This window comes from Penicillium solitum (assembly GCF_028829755.1).
Source record: "Penicillium solitum strain IBT 25940 chromosome Unknown utg000006l_segment0_segment0, whole genome shotgun sequence".
Lineage (NCBI taxonomy): Eukaryota > Fungi > Ascomycota > Eurotiomycetes > Eurotiales > Aspergillaceae > Penicillium > Penicillium solitum.
Genome location: NW_027072126.1, coordinates 65961 through 83010, shown reverse-complemented (window position 1 = coordinate 83010; position 17050 = coordinate 65961). Strand labels below are relative to the sequence as shown.

Below are 17050 nucleotides of genomic sequence, written 5' to 3'. Positions count from 1 at the left end.
AACACAAAAGATCGGCACGGCGTGAAATATATATATATAGACTGAGTCCAATACCGAGTGTTGCAATGTGGATAGGAGCTCGACTTCATTCAAATCTGCCTTCTTCGAAATCTCTACCCAAAGCGGTGAATGATTGGTCCTCTTAGCAAGGGTGGCACTACCCCTCTTGATTCAGCTTTGACAAAGTACTTTGGACTCTCGCAATCTCCGCCACTTTACAGCCTTAGCTATAGACAGAAGAATGTCACGAACTCTCTGAACCCTTTTATCAAATGGATGGACTGTCGTCTGCGGCCAGCGTTATCGCGGCCATTCAGCTCGCGGGGAGTATTGTAAATATCTGCGGAGGCTACATTAAGGAGGTGAAGGATGCCAAAGATGAAATTCGCGAGCTACAGGAGACAGTTACAGGCCTTGCAGAAGCCCTTCAGGAGCTGAAAGTATTCCTTCAAAGCCCTAAATGCGCGAAGCTCTCCAGGCCTCGGGCCCTCGACAGATCTATCACTAAGCGCTGTTCAACTCTCAGAGCCTTGGGAGTGACCATTGGTTCAGGGAAAGGAATGAGGGTGATGGGAAGATTAGGGCTTCGAGCACTAGCCTGGCCCCTCAAACGGACGGAGGTGGAAGGATTCATGTCGGATCTTGAGAGATACAAATCATACTTCACCTTATCCTTACAGATTGATCAAACGTGAGCTTTCCGACCATTTGGTAACTGAAGTCTGGCTTACACCTGCTTAAGACTGTCGTTACCGGTATAAGTGAGACTACCGACCGGATTGACCGCAATATGGACTTAAAGCAATTGCCGGTTGCGCGCGGGGCCGAGTTCGACTCGTACACGAATCAATATGAAGATTATTGTCTGCCAGGCACCAGAGAAGACCTCCTTCGGCAAGTCTTAGAATGGGCTAGGTCGCCGCGCGGGAAATGCATTTTTTGGTTAAATGGCAGGGCAGGGACCGGTAAATCGACTATCTCAAGAACGGTGACAGAGATATTACAAAAAGCCAATTTACTCGGAGCAAACTTCTTCTTCAAAAGGGGTGAAGTGGATTGAGGGAATGCGACGAAGCTTTTCCCGACGATTATAAGACAATTAGCGAAGAGCATTCCCCAACTAATCCCCAGTGTCCAGGAAGCAATCCACGACGACTCGGACATCGCAACAAAAGGGCTGAAGGAACAGTTTGATAAGATACTTCTCCAACCATTACTAGGCTTAAATCTATCTACTCTCCCAATCCCAATTGTGGTGATAGTGATTGACGCACTGGATGAATGTGATGTGGATAATGACATGCGACTGGTACTCCAATTGCTACCACGGCTACAGGAGACAAAGGCTGTGCGTTTGCGGGTTTTCTTGACCAGCAGGCTTGAATGGCCAATTTTTCAAGAATTCTCAAAGATCACGAGGCGTGAACATGAAGACCTGATTCTCCATCAAATTCCCGAGCCAGTGATAGAGCATGATATATCTTTGTTCTTCAAGCACCGACTCTCAGCTTTACGGATGGACCGCTCCCTGCCTATCGACTGGCCTGGAGACGCTAATTTTCAAAATCTGGTTGCACTGTCCGTTCCATTGTTTATTTTCGCCGCTACGATATGCCGTATATTTGAATACCCCCAATGGGACCCAGTGGACAGTCTCTATGAGATTCTTATACATCGAAATGATGGATCTAAACTAGATGGAACGTACCTTCCCGTGCTTAATCGGCTTCTTAACAGACAAGGCGAGAAACAGAAAAAGCAGCTGGTTCAAGAATTTCAGCAAGTGGTCGGTGCAATTATGATACTAGAGAGCCCACTCTCGGTTATCTCACTTTCAAGACTTATCGGCCTCAACGAGAGGGTTGTTCATCTAAGACTGAACCCACTACATTCAGTTCTGAGTGTACCAGATGATGAGACTTTGCCGGTACGACTCTTTCATCTGTCATTTCGAGACTTTCTGCTTGACCTAGAAACGCGAGAGAAGACTCCATTTTGGGTCAATGAGAAGGACATACACTATAGGTTGACCACTCGGTGCCTCCTTGTGTGTGAGGATTTGAGAAAGAATATTTGTGGACTACCAAGCGATGGAACACGATGTGCGGAGATTGATCAGCAAACTATCGATCACTGCCTTCCTCCAGAATTGCAATACTCCTGTCGATTTTGGGCACATCATCTGATGCAATGCAGAGACTTGCATGATGTGATGTATGATGCTCTATCCTTTCTCCGGAGGCATTTTTTGCACTGAGTGGAAGCAATGAACTTACTGGGTGTTGGGTCAGAAGTGGTTAAGATTATCGACCTTCTGCAGACGGGTGTAGCGGTACGTTGCTCGCATAATTCTAAGTGATGGTTTATATTGACAGCTGAGGGTAACAATCATGATACAATTTCCGAGTTTCTACATGACGCAAAGCGCTTTATCCTTAGAAACCGCCAGATAGCCGATGATGCGCCGCTCCAACTTTATTGCTCAGGACTGATTTTTGCACCCCAAATGTCTATCATCCGCCAAGAGTTAGAAACAGAAATTCCTGGTTGGGTGCAGCTATTGCCGAGGGTTGCGGAAACCTGGAGCTTAGAACTACAGAGTCTTGAGGGCCCTTCAAAATGGGTTACCTCGGTGGCCTTCTCGCCCGACGGCCAGCTGCTAGCGTCCGGCTCTGGAACACCGCGACAGGTGCCCTCCAGCGGGCTATTGAAGGCCATTTAAATTCGGTTGTGTCGGTGGCCTTCTCGCCCGATGGCCGGCTGCTGGCTTCCGGTTCTTATGACGAGACAGTTCGGGTGTTCCAAACAATCCGGCTCTGGGACACTGCGACGGGCGCTCTAAATGAGAATGTGACCGTCGACGGTGTGGTCACTGACCTCAAATTTTCTCAAGATAGTTCATATTTAACGACAAACCTGGGATCCCTCGATATTCAGTCTAGGTGTGGCAATAATACCTCTAATTTACCTCAAGCGAATCTGGGGGTGTATATACAGCGACGGGAGTGGATAACAATGAACGGCGAAAGATTATTATGGCTTCCTCCCGAGTCTCGGCCTTCTTGTTCGGCGATTAAAGACAGCACAATTGCTCTAGGACACGCTTCAGAACGGATTTCCTTCATAGGGGTCCGGGTATAGCAGGCGTCAAATGGTTTCTATTTTCATTCCTTCCTCTATTTTCTAATCTCTTTTTAAAAGAAGGGTCTGGGAGAACTAGAGAATTTATGCGTTCTCTAATACTAGTAGAAAGTGCTATCTCATTCCCCAGTTTCTTAGTAGCGAATCAATTGTGGCCAGCAATAGTGTTATCATGGCTCCAGTTCGCTAAGTAACCAAATACGTTCGGTAGTCTTGCCACAATGACAGTCTAATTTTTGAACTCGTGGCCTCTCTGTCACCCACTCACATTCTTTATATCTGTTTATACTCTCTGTGCTATGAAATTCAAACTATATCACCTCAATGGAATATACTGTTGTTAGTTTGTTGTCGGTTTTCTCTACCGTCGTTCTTTTAAAAAGCATCCATCCAGTTGAGTGGCATGGTTGGTTAATGTGTTGTAATATTACGGTAGTCAACATACAGTAATACACTAGTTGCATTACTCCCAATGTTTATTGTTTTGTACTTAATTCGCACGACTAGTGCATTGGCAGTGGGGCCCAGAATTAATAACAGTGTGCAAAACGGTGAAGCTAGTTTCGCACTTCTCTGTAATCTTGGTATCATATGGTTCTCGAAACTAATGTGATTTGTGATGCTGTCGATGTGGAATGTGGTACCGTTTAGATTGCTGGGTGGTAAGGACTGACGACTTTGGTAAGCCGATTCAATTCAGGGTCTTAATGAGACATACCGTAGCTTACACCGGAGATATTCTCTTTCTGGGGCAGGCTTAATGAACGTAGCTTCAATCCTATTAGTTCGGATGCTGGAGGTCTTGAGAGTGTATTCAGAGTATCTGACAATATCTTTATTCTCGGCAGGGTGAATGGCAAGACCGAACGTCTAGAACAGATCAGTTAACTAGGTCTAGTAGCTAAAAGAAAGCCACTGACCAAAGAGGAAATCAACGTTAGGGTAAACCAAATGACTGCTATAGAAAGCATGGTTCCTGTTTCTTTTGCTTAAAGAAGGATAAACCATGTGTCTCACGGTGAGAGGAAAGAAGGCAAATGGAACATTTTAAAATTATCATACAAACGAATGCTGTATTATATTTATAGCCGAGAAGCCAAGGAAAGGAACCTGTTTCAGTTAATTCCCAGTTCATTCTTGTGATACCCTTGGACCTCAGTATTTGACCAGATGTACAACTTATGAAGAAAACCCCTAACGTATTCAACTAGCATTTACTCATCCAACATAACAACCAAAACGCAAACTATAACCCTCAAAAATCGACACTGGATTTAGCATCACTTCTTTCCTTCAATTTATAATGACCCAATGACTGGATAACCGCATGGTGTGGTATGCCCTGAGGGCTTCAATAGTGATGTAAAACGGACGGCCATAAATGAGGGCTTGAACAGGCGTACTTGCCAAATCCCACATTACAGCTGATTCTGATTCTGTATGTCAGCGGCTTGACTCGCTTTACCGTATAAGTATAGACAGTATGCACTATTTTGATAACCAAGTTGACTTCGTCCGAAATTCCCAAAACGCAATGGCAGATGATCTCGTGTCAGCATCGGGAAGTGATGCCTCGTCTTTGCCCTTCGGTGCAAACTATAGCGATAGCCAAAGCAACACGTCTACTGTGGTATCCGGAACGACATCAGAGTATGTATCCTCAGAGACGAGCGAAGACAGAGACTTCATCGTAGATGACACAGAGTCTATATCAGACTCTCAGAGTATTTCATCTGCCTCAGAGGATCCTGATATTGAGTCTCTTGATGGCGAAGCCGGCTATCTAGCCAAGGAGGTAAATTCTCTCGGGCCTAGATGCTGATAATGTAACTAATGAAGAAACTAGAGGGTAATGATACCGATCAAGGCCATCGGACAAAGGTTCACAGACCAAGATGGCCAGCAAAATGTTCAGTATCTTGTTTTGTGGTATTCTTGGGAATCAGCAGACAGTGTGCCAATTTCAATCGACCGGGAGGATCTGGAGCTGCTTTGAATTCTTAAACATTATTGATTCATACAAAATCCTTACCAATCTTCAAGTAATTCAAAGGTAAGATGTTAGAGTGGACCAAAGGCGCCAGACGGTGAGCTCTGAGGGTCACGAGTAAAAGCAAACCTTCGAGAGAAGGATACAGCCATGTGTGAGAGTGCAAAGCCCGGTGAGGCTTACATTCAATTCAAGACAAAATCAAGTAAATAGTACCAATAGTACCCACCGACATTTCTAAAGATTGCGGCTAGATGTAAACCAAGGGCGGTTGATGATGGGCTTACGTTGATTAATCAACACCGACTCCAAAGACCCCAATTGGCTCTTTTTCCCATTACTGTACAAAGAATAATCTTTTGAAAGTATAACGGAGCTTAGACAAGAAGTTTGGAGGAGAGTGTGGCGGGTTCTTTTTTCTAAAAGAATGGATGATTTGCACACATTGGACCACCAACTGAGGGCGTAAGATGAACGGTGAATTGATTTGCTACTTAAGAAATATTCTTGCTACAAGAATTTGAGGTATATTGTCTTGTGCTGTGAGAAACAATATTGAATAAAGCTGGTTTATAGGTACGAGTTTCGGTGACCACCCGGCGCCTTTTTGAGGCATCAATATATTAAATGCAATAATTGAGCGACAGAAGGAGATATAAGGCTTCTAATCCAAGTGGAAACTTGAACCCTCAATCTTCGACGGAGCCATTCGTCACATTGATATTATTAGTGGAAAGCGGAAGCGACAAAAACCTTGTTTAGTTTGCATAAATTTTATTTTTTGACACTATTTAGAGACCCGCTTTTCGTGACTTTATAATTAATTAGCTTTGACAAGTTGTTTTGAAGAGTTCATACTTTTAGCATAAATCTACCAGTCAAACAATGCTAGGAGGCAATTTTGAATCTGGAGCCCCAAGAACTCATTCCAAAGGCATTAGCCTATCAAGGTCAGTTTGACATGTATTGAAAGAGTGTGGTTTGATTGTTGAAACCTTTGTCATAGCCAACAACTGCGAACATTGTCTGATCCAACCTCTACGTCAGAAACTCACGCGTCGAAAAGTAGCCCGGGACGCGGCGCAGAATGGCATTATCTAACGTCAAATATCCTACAATCGACTACCCTAAGTTTAAGCCAAACGGCTCAAAATCTCGACTGGAGCTCGCCACTTCAACTGCATCTCTCAGGGCCAGCCACAGACACTCTCATCCTCTATTGGTCGGACACCAGCGGTACAATCAAGCCTACACCAGGACATGTTGAGATTAACGATGGGTTAGGTAGCAACGAACTTGTAATCCATAGTTTACAGAATCCTCATGCCTCTTTGTCCCTCAACAGTCTGGTCAAGACCGATATCACCCATTCCGCAATCAGCGGTCAAACCATATTGGACTCTACAGAACTCACGATTGATTTTAGTCATGACCCCACAGGAAGGTCTGATTTTACCTTGTACTTTCCCTCTAGCCCAACCACGTCGTATCTACCGCATCCGGCTATTTTGTTAATCCCTTCACCTTCAAACTCGGTCCCCCAAAGCTTTCCTGCCCAAACGTCAGTGGATTACAGTGGAGACACTGCTCAGGAAATTCAAGATGAGGCTTCACAATCGAGACCAAAGAACATTGGCAGTTATATGACCGGGACCCTGAAACTTACATCAGACTCTGTCAAAAGTTTTCGTGGTTTTCAGTCAAGTCAAACCATGAAAGAAGGGCCCGAATCAAGCAATCTAGACTTTTTCAAGCCCAATCCAACCACCATAAACCCGATTACGGATCCAACCAACAAAGAGCCGACCACTATGACCGCCACAAAATCCACAACTGAGCAATTGACAATGGGCAATACTGGAGCATCTCGGGCTCTCTCAAGCCATACTGTGGGTTTAATTCTTGAAACTGTATCTGGTGGCAGCTTGCTCGTTGTAGCCATTTTTTGTTTGCATCGGTTTTGCTTTAAGCGAGCTCGTAAGTCTAGAAAGAGCACGGGTTTGATTATCCATCCAAAAGCGGACTGTGCTGCTGCAAAAAACCCACATGTTTCTGAAAATATGGAAGTCTCGCGATTCTCGGCCTATTCATGAGAACTATTTAAGATGGGGGCGAAATGCTGTATGAGCGAAATACAAGGAATTTAAGATGACTTCGCCCCTAGTTTGTCGAAACTTGGCCTTCCCCATACTCGATAAAACTGGGGCCGATGCGAGGCCAGGAGCAGCGAAAACCACAACACCACTAGCGCCTACGACCACACATGCAGCTAGAACAGGATTCTGAGTGCTCCATCCTGCTACCTATTGTATCTTAGCATAGAAATACTCTCTGTGTGTATGCAGTTGTATATTAACCTGAACTGTCACGGTAACGGACTTTTAGAGGGCGGGCTTTCCATAAGCAACGGCGAGCTTTCCGCCCTGCAGCCCCGCTAGGAGAATCTTAGTGGCTCCGGTGACGTCCTCGGGTAAATGGTTTAGAATAGGCATAGCCAGGTGGGTGAAACTGTTCGGTTTGAGAGACTAAATTCTGCAATCTACGAGAGAAAATTAAAATACTGGCACAAAACACTGAGCGAGCGAAACTAAGAATGGTAGAAATGAAAAGCAAGTTGAATTGAGCACAATGAATTTCCGAATGTAGTTTCGATTATTAAAAACCCTAGTCTTGCCTGGCGATCCAAATCTGTAAGCTAGGGGATACGCGTGCCCGTTTCCATTTTATCCCGTAAAGAGGCTGGTACATTGACCCCGAACTGTCTAGTAGAAGGCTTTGAGTTCATGATTCTTTGTATTGACGATATTCTTGAGCGTATCAAGTAGAACTAGGTCTTGCTAGTACGGCCAAAGCCCTAGGCGATGCTTGGAAGCAGGATAAGACGACATATTCATTGCCTATTCTCTTTAGGGGGTAAAGGCAATCTAGCTTGTATATGCAAGATAGGATGCCATAATGCCTTGGAGCTGGCTCCGTGTACTAGAGACCATGTCACAACTTCTCTGAGGTAGGGTACAGTAGCGACTAAATACAAAGAGCAATGAGGATCACGTGGAGCCCCCGTATCTCGACTCTCGAGCAAAGAAACATGATTTTGCTCGAATTTGAGATTCTCAGTTAACTCGCAACAGAAGCCCGAAAGTGATCATGAATTAAAAACAAGTACATACCTGCAAAACGAGGTCGCGAATCATGAAAATGCCGACGTTTGCCATGTAGCCTTCTAGGTACGCGTCATTAGTAGGCAATGATCTACCCCGTTCGCAGCGGTGACATCCGTTCATGGGTACATACCGGGTGAGAGACTAGGAGACGTCCTATTGTATGTGACGTTTAACCCTCTTTCGATAAAAAAAAGTTCCCTCCGTTTCAAAACGACCGCAACAACATTATTCGAGGGACCATGCTCAGTCGGAACATATTTGTGAGGCTTTTCGTCAACACGCAGGTATGAGCTTTTATCCAATATTTAATCCCCACATCCCTTCCAAGGAACTATAAAGGTCAACGTCCGTCTTCGTTTCCCTATTTTAGAATTTTATCTGAAAAGAAGCCTTATTCTGAAAAGCCATCATAGCAACGCTCTGTGAAACCTTATGTCAATCAAGCGACAGCACATTCTAGAATTGATAAGCAATTGCAGCCTGATTCAGCTCGCATTGCCCAAGTGCCATCCGCAGTGAGACTCAGTTGGAGGTAAAACTTTGTATCCAAATCATGGATATTGTTCCATCAAAGCAAGAAAGTGAAAACCAAACAACTTCTATTCTCTTGCCTTCTGTTGCGACAACTGAGTCACCTCTGGCATTCTGTGGTTTGCGTACTCCACTTTTACTGCCCAAGCAGACGAAGAGTGACAACGACTCCTATACCCCACACAAACCCGGCGACTTATCGAAGCAAAAAGGCCCTGAAATAACGTCTCCGGGGTTCCAAAATGAAGTAAAAACAACATCAACTGTACATAGTAATGGCGAAAAAAGTACGGAGAACTTCAGCAAGCGAAACAGGGTGCGAAGGTTCTCACTTGATAAATACCAATCCAAAGCCAGTCTCTCTGTTCTACCAGCCTCGTTCAAGCACAGGGCCTTAGCCTGTCACAAGGCGATGAAGCTGGGCCCACGCACTTATCGTGGCGCACGAAAGATAACCGAAAAGCTCTGCAAAGCACATCTGCAATTTCTGAAAAACCACGTCAAAGACCACAGTGATTTGTTCGGCGGTGGAGAAACCTTCCTACACGAGATAGCGACTGCACACCCAAAATACAACCAGATGATTCGGGCCCTTCCCATGTTAATAAATTTTGTTCCTGAGGAACTTAAAGAAAAGCTGCTGATCAAAGAAAACATGGAGTTATTGAAAATAGGAGCCTTTTTGGTCAATAAATGGGTGTCAAGGTCGGCCTGACGAGTAAAAAAACCGCGGAAACAAATCCCCTTGCCATGAATACATGTTATTCCCCCCAAAAATGATCAAGGCACAGAAATTTAAACATTTTCTTTCAATTGGGTCAACTATCAATCACAGTAGAAATGTAGACACATCAGTTTGTCTTTGATCCTAGTAAGTTCCTTCGCCTCGTCACCGCATGCGCTTTGATAATATCCAAGCCTCGCGTAGGAGCTCAGTCTTTCAAGGCGCAGAAGAATGGACGTTGAATTTACTGTATTGTTTGATGGTGTATGGTCAGGTTACCCCATATTATACGCTATGAGGCAGCAGAATAGTAGTTGCGTGGTATAGTAAACGCAGTGGTCGTATACCAATGTTACTTAGAAGGCAAATGGCAAGTAAATCCAGATAAAAGCAACTGGGAAAATACCGATGAGAGAAACATGCAAATCAAGAACTGAACACATCGCTGCTTTCTCCAAATCCGGGTGTCTTGACCAATAAAACGATGTTCCCTGAATTGGAAGTACTTTAGACATTGCCCTCTTTGAACAGAGGAAGTACATATACAGCCTAGGATACACAACTTCTAATCGTTACTGCGCTATTTATTCTCTTAATCCTCAGTCAAGATTCTTGACATCCCGGGTGATACTTCATTCCTGTCCCAACATCATAATTGTGGAGAAGCAGCTACTCCAAACCAATATCATGCGGCAACGTTTACTGAGACTACTAGGAAATTGAAAATCTAGGTGCTGTGCATTACCTACACTTACTCTTTTGCGGATGAAACCAATAACAGGGGCACTGGGTGACCTGAAATAATAAATCACTCTATTTTACTGCCATACATCTTACCTCACAGGTGACACTTTCATGGCAGATGATCGGCTGAAATTATCCATAGCAGTACGCTTATTTGCAATTTGTTGCTAATGATTTGTCCAGGAGAGTCTCCCTTGGATGGTTACATCTCAAAACTTAACCTCACATGCAGTCGCAGAGTAGTCAACCGTCTCACCATTGAAGCATCTACATTTGCCACCTGTATAAAACTCCGATTCCCTGACAATATTGCCGTCAGTAGAAGTAAACTTGTCTTACCAACGTAAGGGAGACTTACTTTATTAAGCAAAGTCGGGCTATTGGTGATTGCAAACCTTTTAGTGGGCCACTAGTCTGGATATAGCTACCAGATGACTCTGGTGCCCAATGCCATGCCGGCAATGGGGGTGGAAGTAAATGTACTGGATGCGGCGCTCGTACTGGTAGCACTGCCTGAAATGGTTGCAATGGGCAAGTCGGGTACAGCGCATGGACAGCTCATAGAACACGATTGGTCAGAATTTAACCTCTTTGACAAAATCCCTCCAGGTATGGCTTTGTCTTCAGGCGGCCTTTCCGCAATTGAGAGAAGCAGTTCGGTACATTTGAGTCCCGAACTGTCCAAACCTGGGGATTGTTAGATATTCAGTTTCCGGTACAATGCGTACGACAGATACTCACATTTCGTTAAAATTGATTCAAGACCGGCTTGGCAGTCATGAGACAGCAACAGTGTCTGCTCATTCTCTTTCTGAACATATTGGACTGAGCTGCTGGTATTGGTGGCCTGATTCCAAATATCGAGCAGATTGCAAGTATTTCCAGCGAACTGCTTGATGTGAAACGTTGCACTTGCTATGGTGGCGAATGCCAGAATTAAAAGGCGACCAGACATGTCCAAAGAGTTGAACTTGGTGACTGGTAGTGGGTTTGACCCTTCAATTTAATGTCTATTCAATGTCTAATGCTGGAGGAATCCTGCCTCATATACTTTTTATATTTGGAAAGGACCCGTTGTCCAAAAGAATGCCAAGATGGTTAACCGGTCCTGGGACGGAAACACATAAGAAAGTTGCGGGAATTGTGATGGCTTGCTCAACGCCCGAAATGTGTTGGACGACCATGGCCATGCCTCCAATATACAGCCAAGAGCATCATATTTAACATGGTTAGTATGTTCCCATGTTAAATGCCACCAGAAACATACCACAGGGACGCAGGTTGACCAACCCTCAGCTTTTTGCACCTCTACGATCCTGCGTCAATTTAGAAGAATTTGTACAAGGATCATTATAGTAGCTTGGAAATATCAGGGTGTTATAAAGACGTCCAGTGGTGCTCCTGTAATTGTGTCTACATTCTCCTTTTTTCCCTTCATGGCCCGTGCACAAAGCCTTCTCTTATTCTGCGTGTTTATTCTACAAGCTGTTAGTTCAGCGAAAGAAAGTATGCACTTCATTTGCTGATCTTCTAGGTCGGTGGCTCAACAATTAATGCGAATCGCATTCAAAACGACATGTTTGTAGGAAAGGTAATGAGCATAGACACTTTGGCTATTTTGGCAGTACTCAGAGAAAACTACAGATTTTAGAGTACCCAAATTTCCCCGCGCCGGCTCTTCCAAAAGGTGTCTCTACCAAAAGACGTGATGTATGTTATTTAGCCCCTCCCTCTTTCGTACGATTTACTTATTCGACTGAGGCCCTTCTGGAATGCAACTTCACGAATGGAATCGCGTTTGTGGGCCCCACTGCCGAAAACATTAAGCATCTTCAGATCGAGCAGAAAAAGATGTGCGCTGCAGAGCCAAACTAATGCGCTCGAGTGTCCTACTTGAACCAATGTGGTCTTTTCTTTTGCAACTATGTATGACGAACCTTATTCCCGTACTTAGATTAGCTGGCTTACGATAATTACTACAGAACACTGCCCAAATTGCTATCAAGTGTGGCGATCTTGTTTCGCCTGCGCAAAAGCTCTTCGATACCTGCCAAATTGCGAACTATTACACATTTGGCATTGTGGGTCATACGACACAAGACACCAATTACTATATCAGAATTGGCGGGGCGACGACGAAGAATGGAGTCACGTGCCTGCGCGAGTTATTATTCTGCTGGACAAATATCGACTAATAAAAGACTAAGGATACCAGGCGGTATAGCAAATCCAAAAGGCGGTGTAGCTGTTCATGAAGGCAGTAGCAGAGGGGGTGATAGAACATTTTTGCGGTGCACTGTAATCGCTGTTGCTGACGGCTAGTCCTACTCTGAATTCGCGTGCAAAATGCTTCCTGCAAATTCCCTTGAAGTAAAGAAATCGCGAACTCAAAATAATTGTAGCGCAATCTCTGATCTTCGCTTTTATTTATTGACCTTGTCGAGTACCATGCATGATACATGGTAGAAATTACCAAGTCAATACAAACCGGAAAATCAATGGACCGTCATGATAACGGTACCATACAAAACTACATACATTGCTTAATCAGCTATGTCCGCACAGATTGGGAAAAGAGAGGACTTTGTCAATTTATTTAGTTAGTGAATTTTACATATGTCAATTTTACATACATCGTCGTACACGTCTATTTCTGTCAGACCTCTTCCCATTTGTCTACTGAGTGGGCTCTATGAGGATCGGTCTGTTCTAGTTCAGAGGAATAATATTTAATCGCGTGAGGCTATATACAGCATGAGCTCCAAGTTGATTGGAAATCAACTTGCTTCTTCGTATAGTCACCTGGGGAATTAGTTCTGATGGTGCGGCTTTGTTCATGAATCATGATCGGCACTTGCCTCATATCACAACACGGTCTAATGATGTTGGTAGACTCCACATTCCTGTTCTTTTCCCAGATGATTCCGTCCTCAGTAATCTAACTCAAATAGTCTCAAAAATACGCAGTACTACTCTTTGGGGCTACAGGATAGTGAAAGCAAGGATGTGAAGAGATGACTCTGTTGGCTGCACATAGTAAAGGTACTGAGTATGAAGCCTTGGAATTTGCGGTGAAGGCTCGGCTGAACGCCAGCTCGGGTGGGTCATGGAGATATCGGCGTGGCTTCGGAAAACAGAGGCTGTTTTCGAAGATCGTTCTAACGAGCTCAGAATGGACTGGTCTCTCAAAGAAATACCTACCATCCTTTTACTTGATATTCCTCCTTCACCCCTAGAAGCAGTGAACTTGCCGTATCTCGAGGAATGGCTCGTACATTGACACCTGAGTATCTCGAGGCCGTTGAGGAAACATCCGTAATTGAGAACTCCTTGACCGGGCACTTCGTGTGCTAGACTCACTCGCTCCTGAAGACAACCAGTATATCGCTTTAATTGCCAATTCTGCCCTTCGGTTTGGCCAGGCCCTGCAGATGGTTCAGATATAACTTCCCAATTGTGAGATCATCGGTCTGACCCCGTTGTTAGAGCTAGTGCTAATTTACCTTTCTCTGGCAATTTTAGGGGTTGTCCAGCCATCCACTAAATTGAATTGTCCTTGCATGCCCATCTTAGCGGGCCATTATCTCTCCTGGGTTTATGGTCTCCACCATAGAGTCAATTTTTGTCCACTTGGAAGCCAACAATTTATTACTTGCATCCTAATCATGTCGCACCACAGAGCAACAAATCTTCATGGTACTCTTTATTTGCTTGTAGGTTCTTGGCAAATTTCTGTCCTCCCCATTACTTATCTTCGGTATCTGGCCTTCATTTCTGCTGTTTGATTCGTAGCACTTATCTCCGGGCAGACCCACTAGATATACAAGAGCCTTGAACTGTAATTACCAGAATAGATTGCTATAAAAGGCCGGGTTTAAGCGAACGTGACACTTGAATCATCTCATAGACTTTCCCAAGCTAGTCATATACTCTAGTATTCTATATCTTCATCTTCCGGGATTTGAATTTGTAATTGATATGCACCATTGTCCTGGACCAGCTCGTTAAGCCTCTGATTCAACCATATCTTGGCATCAATAATTTCATTCAAACCATCCGTACGTCGCCTTTTGCGTAGCCTTGTTTCCTCTGGCTCTGTCGACGGGTATAACAGTGTTTCGAAATAATCCACTCCTAAGAACTCGGCATGCAAACGTAAGAACGGGTTCCTAAAGTAAATTGAATAACACTCTCTCTCATTGATTCCCCGTGCTGGATTATCCGGAGAATATACGTAGAAATTATGTCTTGCAAATCCTTCGAAAAATATACTTAAAGCGGATTGGTCATTCGGTAGCTGTACGAGCTTTTCGGGCTCTCCAGGGAAAATGAATTTCATTTCAAAGCAATAGGGCTGCTGAATATTCATAACCGGAGAGGCAAATGTGGGATCAAAATCTTGAGCAGAAAATACGGGGAGCAAAGGCACTGTATTTTCCTGAGGTGCAATAACCGAACTTGGAATCATTTCATCCGAGTTCGTGTTCCCACTTGTCGATGATTCTGTTGGAGAGATATTGTTTGCTTCAGGGCCATTGCCAGCAACGAATTGGCTGTCAGGAACCGGTTTGAGGTAGCGGAAAAAGGCCAGAAACACTGATCGCCGAACAAATACTGCAGTGACTTGGGAAGAGCTCCAAGGTTGTTCCAGTGCCTCCTGTGAAAGTGCAAACTGATCCGCTTCCACTGTATCTGTATATGGCTTTCCATATCGTCTGTCCACCGGTAAATCTTCTTCAACACTTTCAGGGTAGTCACATGGTGTGAGGAGAGGTAATTCCGCTGGCTGAGCATGGAGTTCATCCGTAAAAGGGATGTTAAAGTTCTTGTCCCTGGCAAGTCGAAACAGATGTTGCCACAGGTTCCGTCGTTCTGCCATGTTTGATCTGTCAGACAAGCCAGGTCTCGACGCGCGTTGGGACCCAGCTTTTATCCGCGACACAAGACGCTTGTGATCCACCATCTCGAATCCGTACTGAAAGCTGAAACGCCAGAACTCATAAAGTTCCCCCCGAATCATATGCTGTCGATCTGAGGTCAAAAGAGGGACACTGGTTCTATATTGTTCGCCGAGTCCCACGTCGACTGTTACTTTTCGCTGAGGATCGGGAATGTAAAGTTGCTGTAGTACATTCCGGCCGACCTCGAGGTTGAGCCTGTCTTTGAAAAATGTCTCCAATGTCGGGATAGGATACCCAATATTTTGCAATCGTTCCCAGATGTCAAAACGGTCCCGAGGATCTTCAATATCAGGGAACAACTCCCCCTTTGACATTTGGTCTTGCAAAAATCCCAAGTCTCGAACAGAGACCTTAGGCACCCGAGACTTTAACAACTTAACGGTCACTCCATCCAATTGAGCCAAAAGATCATCCCTATCTCCCATCAGAGTAAAGAAGGTTTTTTTGATGTGGTTCAAATAGCACAGAAGAGGCTTTATTTTACTCTGTCAGTAAAACATGGATCTTAAAGCACCGAGATCTGCCTCAAAGCAAGCATATCTTACCTCATCGCACCGCATTGCCACCAGCTTGTGGAGTAAACCGATCCGCATGCCTTCCCAGATACCAGCTATAGGAAGCAGCTCATCAAAGGCTTCGGGTAAGGTTGGGTGCTTGAAAAATGTTCGCAGATATTTGCCCTTTTTGCTTCGAGGAGCCCTTTCCAGAATTGCCCACCAATGGTTTGCTGCGGCCCTGTTTATAGGGCCATCCATGTATCCTTCATAATATCGAATTCGTTGATAAATCAGCCCATCCGGTGGTCTGTGATCATTCGGGAACCGTTCCTGGAGTGAGCGAACAAACTCTTTTTGTAAGAGCTCCTCGCTAGCTTTATAACAGTAAGGTGAGAAACATGGGGAAAAGCTGGGTTTGGCCACTTTACGCACGGATTTGCTCTGTTACATAGACATCCACCATCCACCATTGATTGCCAGGGCCGAGCTTGTTCCGAGCCGCAGTGATCAGGTTTTCGTGGTCCTGTCCGCGGAGCCTATAGTCGATATCGACGTCCAACTGGTGAAGCTGTCCGTCTATTATCCGTGGTCTAACTCGATGTTCCCAATCAGCTCTTGGAACCAGGACTGGCACATGACATTCCTTCATGAGTCGCTGGCACCCCTGAGTGTCCATGATTCGTTCAAGCCGAAGGATATTCTGGCGATCGTCCATTTGCCGTTTGAATGTTTTATCGAATTTGATGCGAGAAATATCAACACGTGCAGTCATCTCGAAACGTCTTTCACGATAGGCAAACAGTTTACCCTCCTCGTCTTCGACCTGGCGCTGAGTCAAACCTGGCATTTTGAAACGAAGTGAGCAAAGTATGCCTGAGACTATCCGTGAGAGCGGATAGGGTACTTAAATATTCTAGGATCAAAAGGTGCCTCAGTTATGCTTATAATTGCAACTAAAAGGTTGGGATCAACTTTCAGCAAATGTGTTGACGGAGAGCTTGCCATCATATTACCGATGGGTGGTGATATATCTGCGCACGGGAGATAATTGGGGAAGGCAATATTTTTGCTGGGTCAATCGGATTTACTAAAACTTGGCCAAAAAGGAAATATTTCCTAACGTTAAGAGAGTCGCTTTGCAACGGCACGCAAAAATACGGGGCACTTCCACCTCATTTTGTAAACCTGATGAGGGATCTACATTTGATAAATAACACAACGTCTCCCTTTATTTGCCAGTCTGCCGTAGAGAAAGCATTTACCGTAATAGTTCTTACACAGTCCTGCTTAGCCTGAAT

General features: G+C 44.6%; 6 protein-coding genes across 6 annotated transcripts; 4 read left to right on the top strand and 2 right to left on the bottom strand.

Annotated features, from left to right (window-relative positions):
• Positions 1-272: 272 nt before the first annotated feature.
• Positions 273-2257, top strand: N7455_009167 (NACHT and WD40 domain protein; the record flags this gene model as incomplete). Its single annotated transcript, XM_065606109.1, has 3 exons — positions 273-691; positions 763-1046; positions 1104-2257. 3 exons carry the CDS (start codon positions 273-275, stop codon positions 2255-2257), a joined length of 1857 nt encoding a protein of 618 aa, XP_065460574.1.
• Positions 2258-2266: 9 nt separating this feature from the next.
• On the top strand, positions 2267-2607 carry N7455_009166 (uncharacterized protein; the record flags this gene model as incomplete). The annotated part of the gene is given in 3 exon segments (XM_065606108.1): positions 2267-2332; positions 2381-2526; positions 2538-2607. The coding sequence occupies 3 exon segments, from the start codon at positions 2267-2269 to the stop codon at positions 2605-2607; spliced, it is 282 nt and encodes a 93-aa protein (XP_065460573.1).
• Positions 2608-2619: 12 nt separating this feature from the next.
• On the top strand, positions 2620-4029 carry N7455_009165 (WD40 repeat domain-containing protein; the record flags this gene model as incomplete). The annotated part of the gene is made up of 2 exons (XM_065606107.1): positions 2620-2942; positions 3927-4029. 2 exons carry the CDS (start codon positions 2620-2622, stop codon positions 4027-4029), a joined length of 426 nt encoding a protein of 141 aa, XP_065460572.1.
• Positions 4030-4675: 646 nt separating this feature from the next.
• On the top strand, positions 4676-5137 carry N7455_009164 (uncharacterized protein; the record flags this gene model as incomplete). Its single annotated transcript, XM_065606106.1, has 2 exons — positions 4676-4936; positions 4988-5137. The coding sequence occupies 2 exons, from the start codon at positions 4676-4678 to the stop codon at positions 5135-5137; spliced, it is 411 nt and encodes a 136-aa protein (XP_065460571.1).
• Positions 5138-10718: 5581 nt separating this feature from the next.
• On the bottom strand, positions 10719-11249 carry N7455_009163 (uncharacterized protein; the record flags this gene model as incomplete). The annotated part of the gene is made up of 2 exons (XM_065606105.1): positions 10719-10981; positions 11036-11249. 2 exons carry the CDS (start codon positions 11247-11249, stop codon positions 10719-10721), a joined length of 477 nt encoding a protein of 158 aa, XP_065460570.1.
• Positions 11250-14225: 2976 nt separating this feature from the next.
• Positions 14226-16599, bottom strand: N7455_009162 (uncharacterized protein; the record flags this gene model as incomplete). Its single annotated transcript, XM_065606104.1, has 3 exons — positions 14226-15728; positions 15801-16126; positions 16185-16599. The coding sequence occupies 3 exons, from the start codon at positions 16597-16599 to the stop codon at positions 14226-14228; spliced, it is 2244 nt and encodes a 747-aa protein (XP_065460569.1).
• Between the last annotated feature and the right edge of the window lie 451 nt (positions 16600-17050).